This window comes from Dendrobates tinctorius, unplaced genomic scaffold (assembly GCF_039654945.1).
Source record: "Dendrobates tinctorius isolate UK_male_01 unplaced genomic scaffold, ASM3965494v1 ptg000158l, whole genome shotgun sequence".
Taxonomy (NCBI): domain Eukaryota; kingdom Metazoa; phylum Chordata; class Amphibia; order Anura; family Dendrobatidae; genus Dendrobates; species Dendrobates tinctorius.
In genome coordinates, this window is record NW_027361825.1 from 34,875,381 (window position 1) to 34,902,145 (window position 26,765).

The 26,765-nt window shown below is 49.7% G+C and overlaps 1 protein-coding gene across 1 annotated transcript; it reads right to left on the reverse strand.

Annotated features, from left to right (window-relative positions):
* Positions 1-1,143: 1,143 nt before the first annotated feature.
* Positions 1,144-8,169, reverse strand: LOC141052075 (SERTA domain-containing protein 1-like). Its single transcript, XM_073549269.1, has 2 exons — positions 8,010-8,169; positions 1,144-3,203 (listed from the first exon to the last, which is right to left on the reverse strand). Exon 2 carries the CDS (start codon positions 3,197-3,199, stop codon positions 2,423-2,425), a length of 777 nt encoding a protein of 258 aa, XP_073405370.1. The 5' UTR covers positions 3,200-3,203; positions 8,010-8,169; the 3' UTR covers positions 1,144-2,422.
* Between the last annotated feature and the right edge of the window lie 18,596 nt (positions 8,170-26,765).

Sequence of the window (26,765 nt, forward strand, 5' to 3'; positions counted from 1 at the left end):
GCTTTCGTCTGTTGGGCCATAGATTACTGACCTGGCTGCTGAACCGGAACCTGTGAATCGATCTGTGAACAGCTCTTCTGTTAATCCAGATGGGCCACGAGAGGTGGCGAGTTCTTCTTCAATGGAAGTCTTCAAACAGAGTCTGTCAGATGGTTTAGTGAATCCTGCATTGAGCAGAGGGCTGGCCACAATGACCCTTGAAGGCCCTTCCAACTCTAACATTCTATGATCTTTTTTTCCCAATGTTTCTCTACTCAGAATGTTAACCACACCAAGGTTGAAGCCATGATGGAGAAATAGATACAAATTGCCTCCTTGGCGCTGAAGGGACCGACTCTAAGGCCCTGATTCATCAAAGCAATTTCGAAAAGAATTCTTGAGAAAAATCGCTTTGAAAAGTTACCAAACTTTTGTGCAGGAAAGATGTATATCTTTGTTAGCCAGTAGATAGAAAAATATTCAGAATTGAGAGTCCTCAGTGGTTGATACCTTTTAATGGCTAACTGAAAAGATGGTAACACATTGCAAGCTTTCCAGACTACTCAGGTCTCTTCATCAGGCATAGACTAATACAAAATCTGAAGGGTCACATATTTATGCACAATACAGCACAGAAAAAATGCAATAGATGAGACAAGTGACGTGAAGCAGAATTATGATTATGGGAGAGGGAGAAACATAAATATTGCTCCAGTTCATAGATAAGGAGTCCGGATGTTTTATTGTCCTCTGATTGGGGACTCCTAATGTGTTGTGATGCCCCAACTTTTGTGATGACTTTTTCACGGCAGTCTTTCCTAGCAGCACCAAAATGGGTGAAGCGGGAAGCATGCTTTGTGAACGTGACACCACCAATTCATGACGAGATGTGACATTTCTTACTCCAGTCAGTGACTGGAGAAAGATATGTGGCAAGGTACATGCCACTAGTCGACTCTCAAGATTCGAGAGGCGTGTACCTCTTAACGAACCAGGAGCATCTGACTCTAAAATGCCTCCTCATGAAGACAGTCAAGAAAAATCACCGATCTTGATGGATTGGAGCCTAAGTGCTTTGATAATTAACTCTTTCCTTATTTCAAAATTGTTATTAAATTGCTTTTAAAAAATGAACATACGGTAATCATGCGAACCACCCGCAAGTCCAGTTATGAAAAAAAATCCATTTTATTTCAATCATAAATATTCACAAAGGATAAATAATGAAGATATCCAAGCGTTAAATTAAGAAAATCAATTCAGAATAAAATCACATGTCAATAAATACCATCACCAGACGTCTTTACGGACAAAATGATGACACACACGTACAGCTTTCATAAACCGTGGGCTGACGAAGCCCCCATAAATTCTCTTACAATACATGCCTTATACACAAAAAAAAAACCTATCGAAAGATCACAAAAAAATAAATATGGGGAGGAAAAAAATGACCGAGTTGAGGTAACAGCAGTGGCCCCTGGACTAGGAGCTGGTTGATGTCAGAAAAATGACAGCAAACCAAGTAACTGAATTTGGAAAGAATTTGTCCTGAATTCACGGAGGAGCAGGCGGCTATGGCTTTTGAACCCCAAATAACACTTCGGGTAATAACAGTTTTATAAAAAATCATAGAAATATACAAAGGATATTGCTTCGTATATGATTTTTTTAATTCAGCTTCCATAGAGAAAAGCTACAATCGTTATATAAAAAAAAAAAAAAAAAAAAGGCTGTTCATGACAAACTAATTTATAGACTTTTATCAGCCACCGTAACATTTATACAGAAATTACAATAAATTAGTTTTTGTTCTTCCATTAGATATACCAATTTAAAATTTACTCCATTTTGGTGAGAAAAAAAATCTGTAGGATTACCCTGGTTTATATAGAAATGTAGCATGATTAAGGCAATCTGAAACATTTACGCTTAAATTAGTCATCTTAAAAATAGATTTATATATGTCTCTATATATAGGTTTTATATACATTGTATATGTGCTGGGGAAGATTGTCCCAATGGCTTCATCTTTAAAAAAAAAAAACAAAAAAAAAACACTAAGTCCGTCAAAAAATTTACAAAACTATTTAGCAATTGATTCAGGGTTTTAGAAAAGACCGACTATGAACCTTTTATGCAAAAGAAAAATGTGCATGTTGGGTTCATTATGGCAGATAGGTGAATTCATTATTATCTCTTGATTGTTCTTTAGATTTTTTCTTATTTTTATGTTAAAGTCGACTTCTACAGTTTAACACTTATTTGGAGATTGTGCATCTGGTAGTCGAAACACAGAATAATGCCCTCTCTTTGCCGTCATGGAAAACCGTTTCAGGTTAATTCGCTGATAATAAATTAAAAGTTGAGTCCTCTCGTTATTTACACTAGTGTCTTGTTACAAGATACATTGTTGTGTCCATTAACTGTCCTACTGGGAATATCAGCAGTTTTGGGTTCCCACTAAAACATCCATCAGATAGTCCAAGTCACTAAGTTCCAACATTGAGTCCTGTCCATCGGACGACGTCTTCTCTTCCGTCTCGTTCATGCTAGTAAAAGTTTTGAAGTTTAAAAGGTTGCTGCTCGCCCATGGGTCACTATCATACATGGAAGTGTCGATGTCTTCAAAAATGTCCTCCAGGTTGTCTCCGAGGAGATAGGTGGAAGAGTTTGGAAAGCTGGACGTAGGTGTCAGCTTACCAGAGTCTTCTCGACTTCCATCTTTGCTTAAGTCTTTTGGGGAACAAAATTGATCTTCGTCTGCTGGGGGAAGTGGTGAGCGACTCAACCCCTCGAAATTGTTTAAGTCTTCAAGAATGGTGGAAATGGAAGAGTACAGAGATGCATCCATGGTAGAGAACAGAGCATCTTCTGCGGGGATCTCTAGAGCTGGTTTCTTGCTCTCACTCACATATGTTTGGGAGTAGTCTTTTCTGGAGTTGTCCTCCATGGATTTCCACACACCGGTGGTACTTGATTCTGTTTGCATGTTATCTTGAAGACGTCGCAAGGTGTTGGCCACCAGCACGAGATGTCTTAGGTTTGGTTCCACGTGGTGCAGGCTACGGTGAAGCTTCACTAGAGATATGTTCATCAAGCAATGGGATTGCACCGCAGGAAGCGAGCTCTGGCATCGAGCTGCCATCTCTACTTCGGGACTAGTTCCCATCTCCCCTTCAACCTCCGAAAATTTACGTTTGATCCCCTTGGCCAACATGAGTCTATGAGACAAAAATGAGAACGTGTTATAAGCACCGATTAATAGCTGACAGTGGGTTACCTTACAAACGTGAACGTAACGGAGGAGGTCTACAGTAAAGAAAAGGGATCAGGTCTTCGGGTTGAAAACACACAAGTCCTGTGAGCACTTCTGGAAACGTGAGTCACTGATGACACGACTGAAATTCTTTCATTTTCCTCAGGGTGAGTAACTAGAAGAAATAGATGTTTGTGCCCTAGCTACACACTGGAGAACAAACAAAACAAGCTGCGGAGTAAAAGAAAAGCGATACTTAAGGACAAGTTACGAAGCGGTTGCTCGGCAAAGACAAAAAAAATAAGCTGTCTAGAGAAAAAAAAATGGCACACAATGACTCGACTCGTAGGTGGATTCGAGAGCTACGACCGCACTCAATGAGATGATTACCAACCCTGAACAACCTCACAAAATCATCACCCCCCCATGAAATATTAGTATATTTCATAGATCAATGGACAAGATTTCTGGAAACTACTGTGGATGGGTCTGGAAAAGTGTCCAGCTCGCAGTTCTTCAGGGTTGGCATGATCTTCTAATCTTGCACATCTACGGAACAAAAGACCCTTGCACATGGCATCCTTGTGGGCACCCGATAGCTCTAGACCACATGTGCCCATAACATCCTGACTCTACACACTGACTACCAGTTAAAACACTGGCAAGTCAACTGTTATGTCAGAATTTGTGGGCACTTCAATGCAGATCTTGCTACTAGATCCTTCCACTAACGAACAATCATTATTCCTATTCAAATAGCAAATTTTTCTGAGCTTTCATGTTTTAATCTACATTTATTTAAATGTGATGTTTTAATGAATTTTGCAGTTGCTGGACTTTCCACTTTTTATTTTTTTTTAGTTTTCTGCTGACTAATTGGAAATAATAAAAAAGAAGAAGAGAACCGTCAAGGAAGATTCTGCACGGATTTTATCCATTGTGCCATGGAGGCTAAAATCAATCGTTTGAACCAGCACTCATTTCAGTAGTATAAAAAGTCGGGACTTTATTTTCCTCTTGTTGAAAAAGTAATCTAAAATAAGATAGCTTAAAAATGCAAATATTGGCAGCAAAAATGGGAATGATTGACGTAGGTGATGCGTTTATGACCTACAGAGGCTTAAATCTGTAGTAATACCCATGTTAAAAAAAAATCCAGTATGCCGTTTTCTGTACTGAATTTCAATCAGAATTTGATTTTCCTTACTCTAAATCCGCCAAGTCATCATAGCCTTGTAGTAGGGGAAACTGCAATTGGCCACAACTTTGAAGGGAATTACATCAAAATGAATGGTCCACCATATACTATCAGTGTCTCTCCGCTCGGGATATTAGCTCCTCACTTCTGAGAAGAGAGTGTCAAGCGAAGGTCCATTTATAGGGGCCGTCCTGGGGCCCTAAATGACAACCGATCAGTTAGTTGTTTGCCGGTCGTTTAATAAGGCCTGTTTCACACATCAGTTTTTTGCTTCAGTTAAAATTCGCTAAAATGGTGGACAACGGATCCGTTCTTGGACTGATGACAACTTTTGTCATCGGACCGTTATTTTAACGGATCTGTCGAAGGAAGAATTTTAAAGGAACCGCTGCCTGGGGAGAGAGAGGGGGAGTTTTTTCGCCGCCAAAACAGAGTTTAGGGTTAAATTTCCGAGCGAGGCAAATCCTCAGGGCATGCGCAATGTCAAATGCGGATCCGGCCGCCGAAAAAACGTTGCATGGTCCGTTTAGCCATGTCGGCGGACGCCAAAGTTTTGGCGGATCCGCAAAAAAAATGGATCGAACGGATGGCCATCCGTCAAGATCCGCCGGTAATGCAACTCAATGGGAAAAAAAACGGATCCGCCAAACAAAATGGCGGATCCGTTTTTTTTGCACAACGGCGGATTTTGACGGATTTCAAAAAACTGGTGTGAAACAGGCCTAACCTGTCTTCGCAGGCCGACCGAGCTTCAGATGCTCGCTGAGAAATCTGTAATAGATCAATCAGTGCTCATAGGCTGCCATTGTTCTCGGCAGCACAGGTTCTGTTGACACAAGATGATGTGCTGTCAAGAATAATGATCTTTTGTGCAATCCAAAAGATCATTTCTCCCGACGAACTATTGTCCTGCTCGTTCTTTGGGTGATCGGGGGCCTGTTCACGACCGTTGTGCAGCATAAAAGTTTAAAGACCATGTGACAATTCTGACAATCCTATTCTCACTGCCAAACAAGGCATTCTGGGACTTGTAGTTTCACATCTTCAGCTTGGCGTCAACTGGACTCAACATTCTATAGGCATATTGGGGCAAATTGATAAAGCTATATGCGCTAGAATTCTGTCATATAGTTTGGCATCAAAAAAAACAAAACACAACAACAAACAGAGCTTCACTTGCCGTCCCCGGGTCCAGTGCAGAGTCTCCAGTGCCTGACACTGGCTTCTGCACTACTGTTATGTCAACAGCCAATCCAGCTCTGAACGGGGCCTTCTGTTTAAACTGGAAGAACAGCTTGGCACTGATTGGCTGTTGACGTGATGTCAGTGCCGCAGCCAATACCAGGCACTGGAAGCAGCAATTGAGACTTCAGTGGACCTGGGAAGGGTGAGCCTAACACATACACCAACCTGCACCTAGGGACAGCCCTTTTAGGATTAGACAATCTTAAAATTAAAGATTTATCACATAAATTTGACATGTTAAGACTAGCTTGCACTAAGAATGTGACAGTTTTGATAAATCTTCCCCAATGTATATTATCTCATGTGAATTCTTCACCTTCCCATAGATGCCTTGTTCTCTTATATTGCAAAAACCTCCAAAAAAATTAAAGCAATCAGATAATTGCAAGGAAAGTCTCCCTAATCTAGAACTGTGCAGATGTGTAAATGTATGCAAGTGGTCTGAATAGGGAGCACCTGTAATATGATGGCAATCACCTAACAAGATATCACGCTATATCATCATATTAGTCATCATTAGAACTAGTGAACATCAGCAGATATTCACTCTAGTAATGGTTTCATCTCAATCTCCCCCATTCTATGCAGATTAGGCTATAACCTCCGACCACTATACGACCGTCTTGCACTATTCCCCCCTGAGATCCCCAAAATGTCACCCTTCCCCGTAGGAAATTTAAAAAAATAAAATGCGCAGTTAGAATTTTTGTTTTTCTCAAATTCAAGAGCCAAATATGATTTTATTAGACAGGGGAACATATGAAACAAACATGGACTCCAGGTATGTGTAACAGTCCACGGTCACTGGAGGAGCCGCTCCGGCAGCAGCTCCCCCTCCCAGGGCGAAATGACTTGCACGCTACTAGTTACTCATCTGTGTGCGCAGCCTATAGATGAGCTGTCTCATTCACTAGAAATCTCAGCGACTGTCTCGTGTACCTCTCCGAGGGGGGAGGACATGGGATCCCACTAATGTACACCGATTCCATCCACGAGGATCAGTATCACCTAAAAGTGGGACCCTATAGCATTGCCCTTTAAGACGATGATTTAAAGGGGTTCGGATTAAATAAAAAATAAGTAATATAAGTAGTAATATTTGCATTTTTGATCTCGCCGCAGCTCCTGTGCAAATAGGTATTTCCTGCTCTCCGGGAGACCCCTGTACTAGTCTGTTTGTCCAGATGTGGCAATGCCATATTGGTGCAACACTTTCACTGGGGTAATTCCATCTGTGCTCCCCTGGTCCGCTCCTCCATGACAGCCACTTCTCCGTGCCTCTAGTGCTTACTAGGCTCATGATACAATGCAGGCCATGAGACTTTGTAAGAGTCAGAGGAGCCTGGGATGCCGGGTGCAAAAGTGAACCGAGGACCGGACCGACAAAGCGAATCTCTACAAGTGACCACTGTTGCCAATCACCGGCTGCAGCGGTGACCTCTCACTTTGACAACCAGTGGTCACATGTCAAGCTGACACCACAACGTGGGTCCCCGGAGGAGCAGCTTTATATTTCTGTGAACCCTTTAATTTTTCCATGGTTTGCCGATGCCGAACAGCCCCTTAAAGGGGAAGTCAGGTGACACCGATAACACGAGACGATCAGAATGATGAAGTTTGTGATCAGCACAATTAAAGGGCTCTATGGGGAGCTGAGATTTTCAAATAGAGTGTAAAATCCCTGGGATCAAACTGAATGTCCCTTAAAAATCTCGTTTCCTTGTGATGATATGTGATCGCAGCCAACGTGATCGTCCTCACGTGTATCTCTGTCATATCACAAGTTTCTCTTTTCCATGACACTTCCCCTTTAACAAGGCAAATTTATACAATGTGGAAAGGATATCGGACAGACCGAACGCGCGCCCCTTTAAGAATACTAATGCACCCCATTCTGAAAATTACCGCCACTATATACAGTTCTATATTTGGATATTTTTTGCTATTTAACAATTTTTAACAATTTTTTTTTAATTTTTTTTTTTTTTTACCATTAAAGGGGGGGGGGGGGGGGGACAAAAAAATAAACTAGGTGCTCTATCCAGAGAGGAAAGGGTTAATACGAGGGAGCTGCAGGGCTCCATTATATAAGGACCTGCTAGGGGCTCCAGGATTGCACCCACTATGGTCTGATACACGAGTGGGTCACCCCAAGAAATGTCCACTTAGAGGTATGATGGCAACGGACAGAACCTTGGTAAATGCAAGCCCCCAGAACGGGCTAGCTTGGCTACAAGACACTGAACTAGTCTGACCATAGCTCCGGACATAGAGAGCCCCTCAAAATCCCACCGTCCGCCATTACCCTCCCTCCTCCTACGCACATACCTGCCCAGCTGCTCAGCAGCCAATCAGAATCCTCCTTGCGGCGACCAGCAGCCAATCAAAGAGTGGCATCCCACCCCCTCCTCTCAGAGCCCTCAGCAGCACAGCTGCTCCGGCCGCAGAGCTGTCAGTGAATGCAGCGCCGTTCTGTCTACCGAAGAGTTCCTTCGAAGTAATCACGCCCTTTCTCTTCTTTAATTGGTCAGGTTTCCGCAAAATCTACCAATCAGATAGTTAGGGCGTGATATGGACGGCGCGTGCCGCTCCCCGTCCCTCTCCTCCCCTCCCTTTTCTTCCCTCTTCTTGCTGCCTCTGAGTGACTAAGCGGGCGTGGGCTGGAAAGGGAGGGGGTGATGCACGTGTCCACGTCACGATGGTTGCCCGAGGTGGGCGGAGCATGGAGAATGATTGGCAGGAAGGGCCCGGGATACGTTGTCAGGGAAACACCTCAGTAAAGGGGTCTCGTGAGTGACTACCTCATAAAGGGGGGCTCCTGACTACCTCATTAAGGGCGACTCATAATTACTTAAGGGGGCTCCTGACTACATCATTAAAAGCTCTCCTGATTACCTAGAGACTAATGACTACCTCAGTGAGGGGGACTCCTGATCACCTCAGAAAGAGGGGCACCTGACTACCTCAGTAAAGGGGCTAACAACTGCCTCATTATGGGGGAGTCCTGATTACCTAAATGGCTCTTGATTACCTAAGGGGCTCCTGACTACCACAGTAAGGGGGCTCCTGATTATATAAGGGGGTCCTGATTACGCAGTAAGGGGGCCTCCTGACTACCTAAGGAGGCTCCTGACTACCTCAGTAAGCGGGCCTCTGGTTATCTATGTAAGGAGGGCTCCTGACTACCTCAGTAAGGGGGCTTCTGATTACGTAAGGGGGGTCCTCATTACTCAGTAAAGGGGCCTCCTGACTACCTCAGTAAGGAGGGCTTCTCACTGCCTCAGAAAGGAGGGCTCCTAACTACCTCAGTAAGGGGGCTCCTGATTATATAAGGGGGTCCTGATTACGCAGTAAGGGGGCCTCCTGACTACCTAAGGAGGCTCCTGACTACCTCAGTAAGCGGGCCTCTGGTTATCTATGTAAGGAGGGCTCCTGACTACCTCAGTAAGGGGGCTTCTGATTACGTAAGGGGGGTCCTCATTACTCAGTAAAGGGGCCTCCTGACTACCTCAGTAAGGAGGGCTTCTCACTGCCTCAGAAAGGAGGGCTCCTAACTACCTCAGTAAGAGGACCTCCTGCCTACCTCAGTAAGGAGAGCTTCTCACAGCCTCAGAAAGGAGGGCTGCTGACTACCTCAGTAAGGATGGCTCCTGACTACCTCAGTAAGAGGACCTCCTGCCTACCTCAGTAAGGAGGGCTTCTCACTGCCTCAGAAAGGAGGGCTCCTAACTACCTCAGTAAGAGGACCTCCTGCCTAGCTCAGTAAGGAGCGCTTCTCACAGCCTCAGAAAGGAGGACTGCTGACTACCTCAGTAAGGATGGCTCCTGACTACCTCAGTAAGAGGACCTCCTGCCTACCTCAGTAAGGAGGGCTTCTCACTGCCTCAGAAAGGAGGGCTCCTAACTACCTCAGTAAGAGGACCTCCTGCCTACCTCAGTAAGGAGCGCTTCTCACAGCCTCAGAAAGGAGGGCTGCTGACTACCTCAGTAAGGATGGCTCCTGACTACCTCAGTAAGAGGATCTCCTGCCTACCTCAGTAAGGAGGGCTTCTCACTGCCTCAGAAAGGAGGGCTCCTAACTACCTCAGTAAGAGGACCTCCTGCCTACCTCAGTAAGGAGCGCTTCTCACAGCCTCAGAAAGGAGGGCTCCTGCCTACCTCAGTAAGGATGGCTCCTGACTACCTCAGTAAGAGGACCTCCTGCCTACCTCAGTAAGGAGGGCTTCTCACTGCCTCAGAAAGGAGGGCTCCTAACTACCTCAGTAAGAGGACCTCCTGCCTACCTCAGTAAGGAGGGCTTCTCACTGCCTCAGAAAGGAGGGCTCCTAACTACCTCAGTAAGAGGACCTCCTGCCTACCTCAGTAAGGAGCGCTTCTCACAGCCTCAGAAAGGAGGGCTCCTGCCTACCTCAGTAAGGAGGGCTCCTGACTACCTCAGTAAGAGGACCTCCTGCCTACCTCAGTAAGGAGAGCTTCTCACAGCCTCAGAAAGGAGGGCTCCTGCCTTCCTCAGTAAGGGGCCTCTTGATTACCTCAGTAAGGGGGCCTCTGAGATACCTGTGGCGAACACAGACAGGAACAAAGCAAAGGTCATTTGTAATCCAATAGCTCTTCATAATGCACATTTTCACATGCTTTTGAGATGATATTGGCCCCTCTTAACTCCTGGTCTCCTGCAGAAGTTGCAGCAATGATATGTCCGCTCCTAGAGGGGGTCAGATCCTGTGTCAGGCTGTGTTATACAGCCAGCAACAGCTAGCTCCATTCACAGAAGTATAACCCTTTAGATGCCCATGTTAATTCTAACAGTGGCATTCTTCCCATGCGCATGTGCTATATATTTACACATATACATAGTAGTAGATCATCTGCACACAGAGGTACACACGGGAACAATGCAGCTTGAAGGATGCACTTGGTTTATTAAAAACAGTATAAACCTAGGGTTAAGCACAAAATAAACACGGCCTTCTGGTCAAAACAGCAAAACAAAACAGTAGCTCGCCTCTAGGTACATTCCTTGTAGTAGAGGAGTCAGCCCGCTCAGGGTCAGCACAACCCACGGTTCCGGCCTAAACCACAGCACAAACCACTTCTCTGGAGGGTTCCTCTACAGACACTCAACAATCCAGAATGCCTCTGGAGCCCAGTTAGTTAAGCCCAGACCATGTGACTCCTCACACATGTGACTGATCACATGACTGTGACATCACACAGGTCCTGTCAGCACAGGGCAGTGCCAACTCTGCAGGTGGAGATAAGGTGGATATTCTCTCACCCGTTCTATGAATGTCCACATAAAAACCAGCCCATTATGCAACTTAGCTTACACCTCACAGCACGTAGTGTGCTGGAGGAAAAATACTCTGGGTTTTACATCATTGATGCCATTAAGCTTAGTGACACATATCTCCACTCCAGTACTTTACCAGTGATTTTGTCACATATCCCCCCTCTACCCAAAGCTGTGGGTTTTGGCACCTTCACTGGCTAAGCAGGGGACTCTGGACAAGGCATCTGCTTTCCCATGCAACTTCCCTGGCTTGTGCTCCACATGTACAGTAAAGTACTGGAGCGCCAGAAACCACCTAGTTACCCCTGCATTCTTCCCCTTCTTTTCCCTCACCCATCTCAGGGACACATGATCTGACACTAGCCTGAACTTTCTGCTTAGCAGGTAGTGTCTTAGGGTGTCGATTGCCCACTTGATGGCCAAGCACTCTTTTTCAACGATGGCATAGTTCTTACAGGAGTAGAGTTTCTTACTCAGGTATAGGACCGAATGATCGTCCCTATCTATTTCCTGGGACAGAATAGCTCCCAAACTGAAAACTAGTGGACAAGTAATTTTGCAACCTAGAACTATTCATTCCTGTGGCTAATAGATAATTCAATGATTTTGGGAGACAGTTCACACTGTGGTCCATCGAATAATCCAATCTCATGTTTAATATATGATGTCAAAGAAAGCGCACACACCTTGTAGTGTAACGTAGAACACCGCAGTCCACCACACACCTTTCATAGTGCTGTGGGACAGCACCCGGGCAAATGCCGGGGCCCTGGTGAGACCATATGTAGGCATTCGCAAATACGTGGGACGCAGTGATGAGATGGGAGACGGGATGAACTTTGGATGTGACTTTTTATATATATTTGTCCCTATTTGGGCTATCTTGAGTATCCAACAAGCTAACAGCAATTATCCTCGCAGGGATCAAAACAAGAATACACAGGTAACACGAACGTGACTACCCGGTCAAGACCAGTAACTATAGGGCCGCGGTGTGGCCGACTACCGGTCCAGAAAACTATAGGTTATTAACTACAACGTGTCACTTATCCTCCTCTAACGTCCGGCAGAGTGGTGGTTGATGCTGCTTCGGCGTTTCCGCCGCTGGGCCCAGCTGACGAGGATTTGGCGCAGGCTTCGGGCGTTCCTACGCGCAGGCGGAGTGGGGGCACATCAGGCCCCTGAAGAGTTCATCTGCGTTGTGCCTCCCAGCGGAGGCGGAATGTCGTTGGCCGGGGCCCGAGGCATGTAGCCGCAACCACAGGTTGGGGCCGGGCAGCGGCGGCCACGGGTGGCGGTGGACAAGCCGCAGCCACGGGCTGGGATCGGGCTGTGGTGGCCGCGGCTGGCGGCGAGTAGGCCGCAGCCGCGGGCTGGAGTCGAGACGCGGGCGGCAGCGGGAAGGTCGCAGCCGCAGGCTGGAGTCGAGCTACGGTGGTCACGGGCGACAGCGGGTAGGCCACAGCCGCGGTCTGGAATCGAGCCATGGAGGCCGTGAGCGGCAGCGGGTAAGCCGCAGTCACGGGCTGAAGTTGAGCCACGGGTGGCAGCAGACAGGCCGCAGCCGCAGGCTACATGTAGTCGAGCCGCAGTGGCCGCTGGCGGCAGCGGGTAGGCCGCAGCCGCGAGCTGAAGTCGTGCTGTGGCGGCCACGAGAAGCGCGGTCAGGCAGTCGGTGTCTCCCTCCTGTCTGCGGTGAGTCTCCCTCCAGCCGCTGATCTCTTCTTCTAGCTCTCGCTCTGGCTCTCTGGCGCCCTCTAGCCTGCCTGCTTCTTCTCTCCTGCTCTGTCGAGTGCCCCTACTAGCGTCCTCATCTCCTTTTATACTTGCTCTGCCCCATCCCTTCTAGAACCCTCTCTGGTCCGTCCTCCAACTATGTCCCCCGGAAACAGTCCTCCTAGGAACCTTGGTGACAGTGCCCTTGGTTCCGGCCCGGTTACACAGCGGGGACTCCCCCTCCTACACTCCCCCATCCTGTATGCTTGCCAGGCCTCGGGCGAGGGCTTGGAGGAGCCTGGGCCGGTTTTTCGATATGAAAGTCTTTTCTACCACACAAACTGGTCCTGTTCGTAGCGTTCGGGGGGTTTGCCAGCTGTTGACCACCTGGAGCGTCGTGGTTCGACTGTGGTGGAGTCCTCTGGGGTGGTGGAAGATGGTGGACCGACTGGATCTGCTAGAGTATTATTTTTTGAAGTGTCCGTTTACACCGCCTGAGGGTCTTCCTCATCGTCCTCATTCCTTACTGCTGGCGGAGGTTCTGAGACCTGAGGAGAGGCCTCGGGTCGTGCAAGGTCTGTGGAAGTACAGGGTCGTAGCATATTGCGGTGTACGGTATGGGTAGGGTGGTCTCCATCTTTTTCAGATTGTATTTCGTACACTGGCCCATCAGGGCTTACTCGGCGCAGTACTTGGTAGGGACTTTCTTCCCAGCAGTGTTCCAATTTGTTTTGGGGGCGCTGATCTCGTACGAGTACATGATCTCCTGCTTGGAGGTCGGTGGATTGAGGCGGGGTCCTCCCCGGGTGTTCCAGGTCCTGATGTTTTGTGTGGACGATTCGGTGCAGGGTTTGCAGCCGATAACGGTGATTCCTGACTCACGAGGAGACCCCCCGTCCATGGTTCCTCATCCTCCGGGTTTAACCTCCGTGATCCCCTTGCCATCCCGGCCGAATAGCAGCGAGTACGGAGTGTAGCTAGTAACTCGGTGAACCCGGTTGTTATAAACCCAGACCAGTTCGGGGATGTATTCGGGCCAGCGGACTTTCCGGTCGCTTTCCAGGGTGCGTAGCATTTCAATTAATGTCCGATTAAATCGCTCGCAGGCCCCATTTCCTTGAGGGTGGTGCGGAGTGGTTCTGGATTTATTGATACCATATAAGTAGAGTTGAGCGAAACGGGTCGGTCATATTCAAAAGTCGGCGACTTTTGCTGAAGTCGGGTTTCATGAAACGAAACCCGACCATAGTGTGAGGTTGGCCATGAGGTCGGCGACCAGAGCGCCAAAGTCGCGTTGCAAAAGATGCTTCCAGCGCCCTTTTTCAGCCAATGATGGAGGACGCACACTGTGGGCAACGCGATGACATAGGCATCGGTCACCACCATCTTTGAGAAGGGCATGTAAGTGATTGGCTGGCTTTGTGTGGCGTCACAGGGGCTATAAAAGGGCGTGAACGCCGACCGCCATCTTCTGCCGATATTAACATTAGGGAGAGGTTGCTGCTGTTGATTCAGAATAAGGGAGTGCGTTAGGCAGGGAAGAAGAACCAAAAAACTGCTTCTGCTGTTGGCGATTTCCACTTACAACACAACACTTTGTGGGCAGTGACAGGGGAGGCTCTATTTTTGTGCATCAGCTCTGTTGGTTATTAGGCTGCCTTATAAGGCTCCCTGATAGCTGCATTGCTGTTTGCACACTGCTGTGCAAACTGCTTTTTTAAAAGCAAAAATACTTTTCTTCCTCTTTTCTGCACAGTTACCAAGCGTTCATTTTTCCACCCTTTTGTGTGTTCAGCAGTCCTGCTTATTATGCATCATTGTCAGCGTCCTCAAATCTCTAGTGAGATCCAAATTCTCACCAATCCTATAGACACCCTCCACCTTGTCATACACCATCCAATTTCAGCCTGTTACATTGAGGTGTAATCTCTACTGGGCCTGAGACAATAGTTCAGCGTCCTCAAATCTATAGTGAGATTCAAATTCTCACCAATCCTATAGACACCCTGCACCTTGTCATACACCATCCAATTTCAGCCTGTTACATTGAGGTGTAATCTCTACTGGGTCTGAGACAATAGTTCAGTGTCCTCAAATCTATAGTGAGATTCAAAATCTCACCCAATAGTAGATACACCTTCTACCTTGTTTTACAGTACCATATAGCTGGTGGTATTTTGGGTACATTTTCACAAAAATGAGCAAGTATGGTGGAAGACGCCATGGAAGTGGGCGGGGGTTGCCAGCTGGTCCCGATGGTGGTGGTGTTGCATCTGTTGGTAGTGGCAAAAGCACAATAGCACCTAAGGCAGGAGATGTTGAGCCTGCGTCATCGTCTGGCTCCATAAGGCCTCGAAGGCTCTCTTTTCTGGGAGTAGGTAAACCACTTTTAAAGCCGGAGCTTCAGGAACAAGTTTTGGCTTACATTGCTGACACAGCCTCCAGCTCCCTCGCCTCCTCTTCTGAAGTTTCAAAAAATAAAAGCACTGAGTCGTCAGTGGAGGCTCCTGGTCAGGAACAACACCTTTCCTTGTGTCCTTCACCCCTACCAAAAGTGAAGGATGTGGCAGGCCACACTACCGATTACTCCATGGAGTTCTTTTCACATACCATGCCTGGGTTAGCAAGTCAAATCGTGAATTCCCCAGTCCAAGATGAATCTGACATGGAGTGCACTGATGCACAACCACTGCTAGATTTTTCTGCTGGTACATTCACTCAGAGCACTACATTGTCCTCGCAGTGTACTGAGGCAGAATCAGACCCTGATGAAACTCAGGTTCCCCTTCCCGCATACTATACCACCTTACACGGTGACAAAGAGGAAGGTGCAGATGAAAGTGCAGGTTCCTTGAGCAGGTGGGGGGGCATACTCATGGGCGACGCACTGGCACAGGGCCCCTCATAGTACGCAAAAGTGTCTCTGCAGGTGGGAGGAGGGCCCACCCGCCGCCAGGCACACCATCGTACTATGAGGGGCCCTGTGCCAGTGCCGTCGCCAACAAGTGGGCCCCTCTGCTTGCTCAGGATCACAGCACTTGCAAAGTTGAAATACTTACCTCTCCCTGCTCCACCACTGTGACGTCTTCCGCGTTTCCTGACAGTGACATTCTGGTCAGAGAGCGCAATGACATCACGTCTGTACACCCTCTGCCTAAACAGTCCAAGTGCAGTGAGATGGAAGATGGGGACGACGAGGAGTCCAGACTAGTACAGGGATTCCCTAGTGAGGAGACTTATTTAATTGTTATCAATGTTGGGACAGCTATTTTTGGGGAGCACTATACTCTGGAGAATGATATTTGAGGCCCACCATACACTGGAGCATTCCAAAGGTGGACATCAGACACTGGAGCAGCATTTACAGGGCCTATTATGCACTGAAGTATTAGAAATGGGGCCCATTATATATGGAGCATTATTTGGGCCCATAACACAGTGGAGCTTCATCCATGGGGACCAACATATACTGTAGCATTATGTGGAGCTCATCATATACTGTTTCAAACATTATATGGGACCAATGATTCTGTATGGAGAAATATATGGGCCTCATTACTCTGTATGGCGCACTATGCGTTGGCCATAATACTGTATGGAGAAATATACTGTCCATTTTTGGAGCTATTGGAGAATTTAAGATGGATATCAGTCATGAGATGTAAGAAGTGAAGCATTTTTCATCGTACTATACTGCTATTTCTCTGCCGTATCAGAGGATCATGAATTGTGGCATGTGTTAAAGGAGCCCAGTGACACTCTTTGGCCCAGGGCCCATGAAAATCTGGAGCCAGCCCTACCCCCCCCACAACTTTAGCCAAATAACCCCCAGTTTTCAATGCCTAACTATTATTATAAAGTAAATTAAGGTTGACAAGCTTAAGTAATAAGAATTGATGCTTTTGGCATTAAAATGGGCACTGTAGGTGTGTTTCCTGTCCTCCACTCCCTGCCGACCTTGGTTCACCATTGACTTGCATTGGGTTTCGTGTTTCAGTCGGCCTTTGACTTTTCACGATAATCGTCCGATTTCGTTTGACCCGACTTTTGAGAAAATTGGGTTTCATGAAACCCGACTCGACCCGAAAAAAGGCAAAGTCGCTCATCTCTACATATAAGCGATGTTATTCTTCCATTACTTTTCCCAGGAAGCACGCACCTTGGTCTGAATGGATACGTTGGGGGCAGCCGTATACTTGGATAAAGTTTTTACAAATCGCGTAGGCAGCCGATTCCGCAGTTTGATCTCGGGCAGGGGTTACCACGGCGAATTTGGTGAAATGGTCCACCATGACTAGGCAATGTTCATACCCCTGGTGAGCGGGACCGATGGTTAAATAGTCTATCATCAAGAGTTCGAGGGGTGCCGCTGTTAAAATTGTCTGCACTGGAGCCTGTTGCTCAGGTGGTTTAGTTAATTCACACAGGCGGCACGCACGGCACGCACGGCAAACTTCTTCCACTGCGGCCTGCAACCGGGGATGGTAAGCCATTTGTTGTTGCCACTGAAATGTCTTTAGTACCAAAAATGAGCCCCCTTTTCATGGGCCTTGCGAGCAAGTTCAATGAGTTGGGCTCCCGGTATTATTACCTGCCAGGCTGTTGCTGATGTTGTACGCAACACTGCCTTTTGGTACAATAGCCCTTTGATCACCAGATTCTCCCATTGACGTAGCATTAGTAAAGTGTCTCGAGTCAGTGTCTGCCTTTGGGTGTCGCTGGGTAACCGGCCCGTGGCCACCCATTGACGCAGGGGCCCAATCTCTACATCTTCCTGCTATTGTTGGATCCATTTATCCCGGGATTGTTCTAGTACGCCCCTAGCGGGTCCTATGTGGGATTGCTCCCGGGTTGTAGCTGTGATTCCGGCGAGGGCCAGAGCGAACAGGGTTTCCTCTCCTTCTAGCTCATCGTCTCGACTTCGCCCAGGAGTCGTACGTCGTATCCTGGAGAGGGCATCGGCATGCACATTCTCCGCTCCCCGTTTATAGATGATTTTATTTTTGAATTTGGCCATTCGTGCCACTCATCGTTGCTCCAGGGCCCCTAATTTGGCATTATCGAGGTGGACCAGTGGGTTGTTATCAGTTTGTACCACTACTGAGGAACCTGCCAGGTACTCAGCGAACCGCTCCGTCATGGCCCACACTATCGCGAGGAGCTCGAGCTTAAAGGAGCTGTAATTGTCGGGATTACGTTCAGAGTCGTGGAGTGATCGACTACCGTAAGCGATCACTCTTTCTCGGCCGTCTTGGACTTGTGACAAGACGGCCCCTAGCCCGTGCAAGCTCCCGTCGGTGTGTAGTATGAACGGCTGCGAGAAATCCACGTAAGCTAGCACTAGGGTGTCCGAGAGTGCGGTTTTGAGATCTCGGAAGGCCTCTTCCTGCGGTTCTCGCCACTGAATCTTCCAACTATTCGCTCCGGCAGGGGCTCCATTCAGCAGGTCTTGCAGGGCTCTGGCCCGGCGGGTGAAATTCTTTACGAAGCGACAGTAATATCCGGCCAACCCCAGAAAGGCTCGTACATCTTTTACCGTCTCGGGAGTAGGCCACTCCCGTATCACAGCGAACTTCTCCATAGACGGTCTCACGCCCTTGGCGGAAACAACATGCCCCTGATATTCGATTTGCGTGTGAAACAGATGGCATTTCTGGGGCTTCACCTTCAACCTGTACTTTTGTAGCTGACCAAGCATCTGGCCCAGACGTTGCAAGTGGTCCTCAAACGTGGCAGCGTAGATGATAATGTCGTCCAAGTATATTAGGGTGGCCTCGAAGTTTAGGTCATCCAGACACCACTCCATTAGTCGCTGGAAGGTTCTTGTGGCGTTGGCCAGGCCGAACAACATACGATTGAATTCGAACAGTCCCATGGGCAAAATGAAGGTGGTTTTTGCACGATCTTCCTCCAACATTGGCACCTGCCAGCATCCACTGGCCAAGTCCAGGGTAGTGAAATATTTAGCCTTCCCCAGGGCTGACAGGGACTCCTCGATACGGGGAAGTGGATATGAGTCTTTGATGGTACAAGCGTTCAGTTTGCCGGTAGTCCACGCAGAACCGTAGCGTGACGTCTTTCTTCCGCACCAGCACGATGGGGGCTGCCCAGGGGCTTTGGCTTTCCCGGATAACCCCCTTTTGCAGCATTTGGCCCAGCAGAGTCTTCACTTCTTGGTATAATTGCGGAGGGATCTGCCGATATCGTTCACTGATGGGGGCCGTTCCTTCGGTGGGGATGCCGTGGGTGATAGCCATGGTGCACCCGAAGTCGTCTTCATGGCTGGCGAATGCCTCTCGGTAATGGCCTAGAAGAGCTTCTACCTGGTGTATTTGGGTCGGCTCTAGTCCGGAGAGTTCCGCTTCCATATTTTCCAAAATTACTCGCCCTTCCTGCGGTCTAGATGGAGCGTACAGTCACGGCCCAGGGATCCCTCACGCTCACCCCCAGCTGTATCGCCCGGGCCAGGAGCACCTCTTCCACTGGTTTAACCAGTTTTGCCATTTCGGTGCGGGGTTTCAGGATGATGTCTTGATCCTCCAGATTGACACAGCACACGAGGGCTGTCCCCTTCTGCACGGTGGCTAGGGCGCGAGCCACTAGGAGCCCGGGGGGGGTAAGCACTCAGAGAAGCATGGCTCCACCTGCACCTCTACTCTATCCAGAGGCACATGGGCCTGGACGGGTAGGGCGACTACTGTCTGTCCTCGTGGCAGCACGAGCTGAGGAGCCGCAGGCACGATCACTCTCCCCAGCACCTCCCCCTCCTGGCAGTCATCTTGGACTCGCGCCTTTCGCACCAGCTGCTGAAAGATCTGTCCCTGCAGCGTACGGGAACTCCTCTGTTTCAAAGTCTCTTGGGCGGTTTCACTGTGGAGAAGGCTGCTGAACTCCTTTAGTATATTCATGCCCAGGGTGACAGCGTGTTTCTCGCCTGGGTCCCCCCGAGTCAGGACCACGCCTCGCCGGCCTAATTGCTTGCCGCCCATCGAGATCTGCATCCAGGCTACTCTGACGACGGGGATTGGTAGGGGGTTGGCGGTTACCAGCCTTATCACGGACCCCCATTGGGGCCTAGCGGCTCCGGGAAAGTGCTGCCGGTAGTAGGTTTCCGGCATGGTAGTAACTTGCGACCCTGTATCTACCAAGCACCGTACCACACGGCCTTCGAACTCTGCCCAAATTAGTGGACACTTCTCAACCAAATCTTCATGACCTCCACCACCCCACGTGGTGGGTTCTGGCTCCGAGCAGCGTCCCCCCAGCTCAGAGTCCTCTGGTTTTAATGGCTGGTGGGGCAGGTTCCTCCTGCAACGTGGGCACTCTCGGGCGAAGTGTCCCAATCCTCCACAATCGTAACAGGCGAGTGGTCGTGGGAACCGACTTTGGTGAGGACCGCGATGGTTCGTGCTCTCCTTGCTCGGCCCTAGCCGACTTTTTGTGGCCTTGGCCTCTTTTTCCACTTCAGCCAATTCGTCTTTAAAACTTTGTAGCTCTTGCCTCATCTCTTGCACCCAGTGGGGTTCACCCAGGACGCTTACGGATGCTTCGATACTCCGGGCCATCCCCACAGGGATTGTCATCCCTTGCTCCTGTTCCCGAGCACGTGCCTCCTTTCCTATCTCCGAAGAGGTCAGATGCGAGTCCATTCGCACCCGCTCTCGCAGAGCCTGTTTCGTCAGGGTGTCCCGTAGCCCGGTCACTAAAAGGTCGCGTAATTTCACTACCACGGTCCCTACGCCGACCCCATCCTTCCTCTCAATGGCTACAAACAATTCCTGCAAAACATTCATATATTACGTCACTGTTTCCCCCTCTTTCTGCATGCGACTAAACATCCGGGTTCTCAGTTCTCCCACATCAGTCAGGTCCCCATGGGTCTCCTCTAAAATCTGTAACACCCTGACGAAGGTGTTTAGCTGTCCCAGGGGTCTCAACATTACGGAATCCCGGGCCTCCCTGTCCAACGCCATAAGGGCCACTTCTGCCTCTAGGTCAGGGGTCACCGGATGCATCCTAAATAGCCCTCGCATCTGCTCCGTCCAGCTCCACAGCGTAGTATTGCTGCCGGAGAACCTAGGTAGATTGCTCAGCCTAGCCCCCAAGGATAGAGTGGACCGGGACCCAACGCTGCCACTCTGGTCCACAGCACCTCCGCTCGCGCTCGGAGACTGCATTGTGCTGACTACGTCAAATGTGGGTATTCGCAGGTACGCGGGATACAGTGACGAGACGGGATGATCTTTGGATGTAACTTTTTATATATATTTGTCCCTATGAGGGCTATCTTGAGCAACCAACAAGCTTACAGCAATTATCCTCGCAGGGATCAAAACAAGAATACTCAGGTAACACGAACACGAATACCCGGTCGAAACCAGTAACTATAGGACCGCAATGTGGCAGACTACGGGTCCAGAAAACTATAGGTTATTAACTACAACGTGTCACTTATCCTCCTCTGACGTGCGGCAGAGTGGTAGTCGATGCTGCTTCGACGTTTCAGCCACTGGGCCCAGCTGATGAGGATTTGGCGCAGGCTTCGGACATTCCTACGCCCAGGCGGAGTGGAGGCACAACAGGCCCCTGAAGAGTTCCTCTGCATTGTGCCTCCCAGCGGAGGCGGGATGGCGTTGGCCGGGGCCCGAGGCGTGTAGGCCGCAACCACAGGTTCGGGCTGGGCAGTGGCGGCTGCGGATGGCGGTGGACAAGCCGCAGCCACGGACTGGGATCGGGCTGCGGTGGCCGCGGGAGGGGGTGAGTAGGCTGCAGCCGCGGGCAGGAGTTGAGCCGGGGTGGCCGTGGGTAGGCCGCAGCCACGGGCTGGAGTCGAGCCGCGGTGGCCGCGGGCGACAGCGGATAGGCCGCAGCTGCGGTCTGGAATTGAGCCGCGGAGGCCGTGGGCGGCAGCGGGTAGGCCGCAGCCTCGGGCTAGAGTTGAGCCGCGGGTGGCAGCGGACAGTCCGCAGCCGCAGGCTGGAGTCGAGCCGCAGTGGCCACGGGCGTTTGCGGATGGGCCGCAGCCGCAGGCTGGAGTTGAGCGGCCCCCATCCCTTCTAGAACCCTCTCTGGTCCGTCCTCCAACTATGTCCCCTGGAAACAGTCCCCCTAGGAACCTTGGTGACAGTCCCCTTGGTTCCGGCCCGGTTACACAGCGGGGACTCCCCCTCTTACACATACATAGCTCCCAACCGTCGCCGCCACGCCCCTCATGCACCGACTCCATCTTCGCCCTTCCAGAGGAACCCATGCAGCCCCTCACAGCCAGCAATGAGTCATCGCTACGGCTGTTCTCTTGTGCGTGGCACAGGACCTGTGATGAGGTCACAGGAGGGGAGGAGTCAGGGGTCACATGATCAGGGGCCTTCATGTCTGCAGGACTCTGCTCTGCTGGTCGTAATCATGGTGCTGGATGAGGGAAGTATATGTGTGTGTTCAGGAGGGGTTTACAGGGTGGATGTAGCAGAGCTGTGTGTGTGTGTACGAGGTGTACCAGAGCATAGCCGTGTGTACGAGGTGTACAGAGTGGAGCCGTGTGTGTACGAAGTGTACGGAGCACAGCCGTGTGTGTACGAGGTGTACAGAGCAGAGCCGTGTGTGTACGAGGTATGCAGAGCGGAGCCCGGAGCCATGTGTGTACGAGGTGTACAGAGCAGAGCCATGTGTGTACGAGGTGTGCGGAGCGGAGCCGTGTGTGTACGAGGTGTACGGAGTGGAGCCGTGTGTGTACGAGGTGTACGGCGCGGAGCCGTGTGTGTACGAGGTGTGCGGAGTGGAGCCATGTGTTTACGAGATGTACGGTCCAGAGCCGTGTGTGTACGAGGTGTGCAGAGCGGAGCCCGGAGCCGTGTGTGTACGAGGTGTACTCAGCGGAGCCATGTGTTTACGAGGTATACGAAGCGGAGCCATGTGTGTACGAAGTGTACAGAGCAGAGCCATGTGTGTACAAGGTGTATGGAGCAGAGCCGTGTATGTACGAGGTGTACGGAGCGGATCCGTGTGTGTATAAGGTGTACAGAGCGGAGCCGTGTGTGTACGATGTGTATGGAGCGGTGCCGTGTGTGTACGGAATGGAGCCGTGAGTGTACGAGGTGTACGGCGCGGAGCCGTTTGTGTATGAGGTGTGCGGTGTGGAGCCATGTGTGTACGAGGTGTACGGGGCGGAGCCGCGTGTGTATGAGGTGTGCGGAGCCGCATGTGTACGAGGTGTACGGAGCAGAGCCGGATGTGTATGAGGTGTACGAAGCGGAGCCGTGTGTGTACGAGGTGTACGGCGCGGAGCCGTGTGTGTACGAGGTGTGCGGAGTGGAGCCATGTGTTTACGAGATGTACGGTCCAGAGCCGTGTGTGTACGAGGTGTGCAGAGCGGAGCCCGGAGCCGTGTGTGTACGAGGTGTACTCAGCGGAGCCATGTGTTTACGAGGTATACGAAGCGGAGCCATGTGTGTACGAAGTGTACAGAGCAGAGCCATGTGTGTACAAGGTGTATGGAGCAGAGCCGTGTATGTACGAGGTGTACGGAGCGGATCCGTGTGTGTATAAGGTGTACAGAGCGGAGCCGTGTGTGTACGATGTGTATGGAGCGGTGCCGTGTGTGTACGGAATGGAGCCGTGAGTGTACGAGGTGTACGGCGCGGAGCCGTTTGTGTATGAGGTGTGCGGTGTGGAGCCATGTGTGTACGAGGTGTACAGGGCGGAGCCGCGTGTGTATGAGGTGTGCGGAGCCGCATGTGTACGAGGTGTACGGAGCAGAGCCGGATGTGTATGAGGTGTACGAAGCGGAGCCGTGTGTGTACGAGGTGTACGGAACGGAGCCCTGTGTGTATGGAGCTGAGCCGTGTGTTTACAGAGCAGAGCCGGGTGTGTACGGGGTGTACAGAGTGAAGCCGCGTGTGTATGGAGCAGAGCCTCTTGTGTACAAGGTGTACGGAGTGGAGAGCAGTGTGTGTACGAGGCATGCAAAGCGGCGCCGTGCGCGTACGAGGTGTATGGTGGGGAGAATTCATACTTCCCAACCGTCCCAGATCCAGCGGGACAGTCCCGATTTTCAGAGAGAGACTGCCCCAGCCGAGAGCTTACTTTTCCCGCGGACACAGGAGTACACGGTGGAGCCCCAAGGAGCACTTTAAAACTCGCACGTGACGTTCTACCGGAAGTGACGTGCTGGAAGCTGACCAGAAATGAGGTAATTTCGGGTGGAGATTGTGACGGAACCATGGAGGCACTTCAGGGAATGCTTCAGATCCATCACCGTGTCCTCCTCTAACAGCGCGGACAGAGGGATCGCCTTGGAATCGGGGATGCCGGCCATGTGAGCGGATCATGATATGTCCTGCACCAGGAGGCTCAGGTGGGCACTACAATGGGAGTCGGGCTGCTATGGTATCTTTATAGAATATTTATTTCTCTCTCTGTTTGTTTCTTTCTCTCTATCTGTTTTTTCTCTCTAATCTTTTTTTCTCTTTCTCTCTCTGTTCTTTCTCTCTCTCTGTTCTCTTTCTTCCCCCTCTTTCCTTCTATCTTTCTTTTTTTCTCTCTTTGTTCTTTCTTTCATTCCCATCTCTATCTTTCTTTTTTTCTCTCTTTGTTCTTTCTTTCCCCTTTCTTTCTTTCTCTGTTCTTTCTTTCCCCTCTTTCTTTCTTTCTCTCTCTGTTCTTTCCCCTCTTTCTTTTTCTCTCTACCTCTCTGTTCTTTCTTTCCTCTCCTTTTTCTCTCTCTCTCTCTCTCCCTGTTCTTTTTTCTGTCCACTCTTTCTTTCTCTCTCTGTTCTTCTGTTCTTTTTCTGTTCTTTCTTTCTTTCTCTTCCCTCTTTCTTTCTTTCTCTCTCTGTTCTTTTTCTTTCGTTTTTCTTTCTCTCTGTTCTTTCTTTCTTTCCCCTCTTTCTTTCTCTTTCTGTTCTTTCTGTTCTTTCTTTCCCCTTTCTTTCTTCCTTTCTTTCTCTCTGTTCTTTCTAGCTTTCCCCTCTTTCTTTCTCTTTCTCTGTGTTCTTTTCTTTCTCTCTCTAATCTTTCTTTCTCTCTCTGTTCTTCCTTTCTTTCTCTCTGTCCTTTCTTTCTTTCTCTGTTCTTTATTTTTCTCTTTCTGTTGTCTCTCTCTGTTCTTTCTTTCTTTCTTTCTCTCTCTCTGTTCTTTCTTTCATACATACACTACTAATCAATAGCCTCCTTCACATGAACGTGTTTTGCCACAGAGCGAGTGTCCGTGTGGATCACATGTGTGTCCGTGTGATCCACACGGAGACAAGTCCATTTTTGGCCGGCACCACGGATGTCACACGGCATGAATCGTGGTATGTGTTAAAGAGGGGTTCCACTGAGACTCTTTCGCCCGGGGCCCTCAAAAACCTGGAGCCGGCCTTGGCGACAGCTCAATATGTAGAACAGAGCCGGGCCCCTGGCTACTCAGCTGCTTCAAGGTCATTTGGCAAGCACCTGTTCAAGTCCCTCGGGCTGACAATAGAGATCAGCAGAGAGCCTATGGCTATACTTCACTTCTTATCATGTCGCACAGCGGCAATCACTGCGAGTCTATACCTGTACTTCTTACCCCCGAGCGCCATCACACAATTCTGTTCATTTTGCCGAAGCTGTACTTCTCATTCTGTAACACAGGGTGACAATGAGACCCAGACATCTAACAGATAACTTTTAAGCTATATGTACATGTAGGGAGATGGACCGGGCTAGGGTTGCTTCTTGTGTGCTCGGGCTGGAACTGTCAGGGCTGTCACCATTGATGCCGGGGGAAGGACTTTCTGACTGGAGCAGACCTTTGCACCTGACTGTAGGGGGCTGGGTGGACATAAAAGGGGCTGAGCCCGCAAAAATGGGACTTCTGTTGGGAAGACAATGTACGTGCAAGGAGAAGGTTTATTCCGTCTCCGCTGTTCCACGCTAACCAGTAGGCCTATTCGGCAGCCTGTCTTTCCCTGCTCGCGCAACCTGTGCATGGACAGAGCATAGTATATTGCAGACTACTGATCCGAGAGCCCTGACTGGTCGGCACCCTCCACTCCACAATGACTGACAACCTTCACAGTACTGACCTCGTGTTACACGCCAATTTGGGAGGCTCCGCTGTGGCCTCCACGTCGAGACTTTGTGTCGCACTTGCTGCGCCACCTACAACCTCTTGTTCGACACTGTGTTCCAAGATTGGGAGACCTCGTCTGGAAAAGCCAGCATCAGTAAAGAGACAGTGCTTCAGTTTCATCCGGGACAGCTTCAGAGATGTTTCGCGCCACCTGTGCTGCCATCGCGGTATCTTTCAACTTCCGTCCGGGAGCTCCAGACTGGTAAGCTGATTTGCTTTAACTGTCTGTTGCTAATGTTGAACTCCCTACCGTTTTACCCCCCTCCTGTATTTGTATATTCCCATACCTTTGTACTCCCTGTGTGGAGTAGTTACTGTTAAGATCTCTTTGCATAAAAAACCTGTTAACTCTTGCTCTGCCTCCTGCTCATCACTGCATCCCACATTCCTGCTAGAACCTTACATTTGGCGTAGTCGGCAGGATGCAGTCCAACAGCATGGAGGCGGCAAATCAAGCACTTGGGGGTGGCCCAAGTCCAGTATCTCGCCGGGGGCAATGTCCACCATGCTGTGGAGCTGGACTGAACGTATACGGGGTATGATGAGGATGCACCCCATGACTCCTGCTTTACAAGCTGAGGTGGCCATTATGGCATTAGACGGAGAAGCGAGAGACTCGGTTATGTTACAGGCCCCCAGGGAGCGAGACACCTTCAACAAGGTACTCCAGATTTTGGAAGAGACCCATGGAGACCCCACTGACGTAGGGGAACTGAGGACGCGTCTCTTTAGCCGCATGCAGAGGGAAGGGGAGACTGTAACACAATACATGAACGCATTGCAGAAGTTACATACTGCAATTGTCAGAAAAGATGGCATATTCTTAGTGCCTATAGACATAATGCTGCGAGATCTTTTAGTGACGGGCTTGCGAGACGCGCTGACAAAGCAGGCCCTGCGAGAGCTCATGCGGGTGAACGCTCGCTTGACTTTATCCGAGATAGGAAGCGAAGCGCGCACGCGTGAGCAAGAGCAGGGGGTG

What these genes read in the sequence shown, in the direction of transcription:
- LOC141052075 (XM_073549269.1), bottom strand. Translation starts at nt 3,199, where the DNA reads ATGTTGGCCAAGGGGATCAAACGTAAATTTTCGGAGGTTGAAGGGGAG.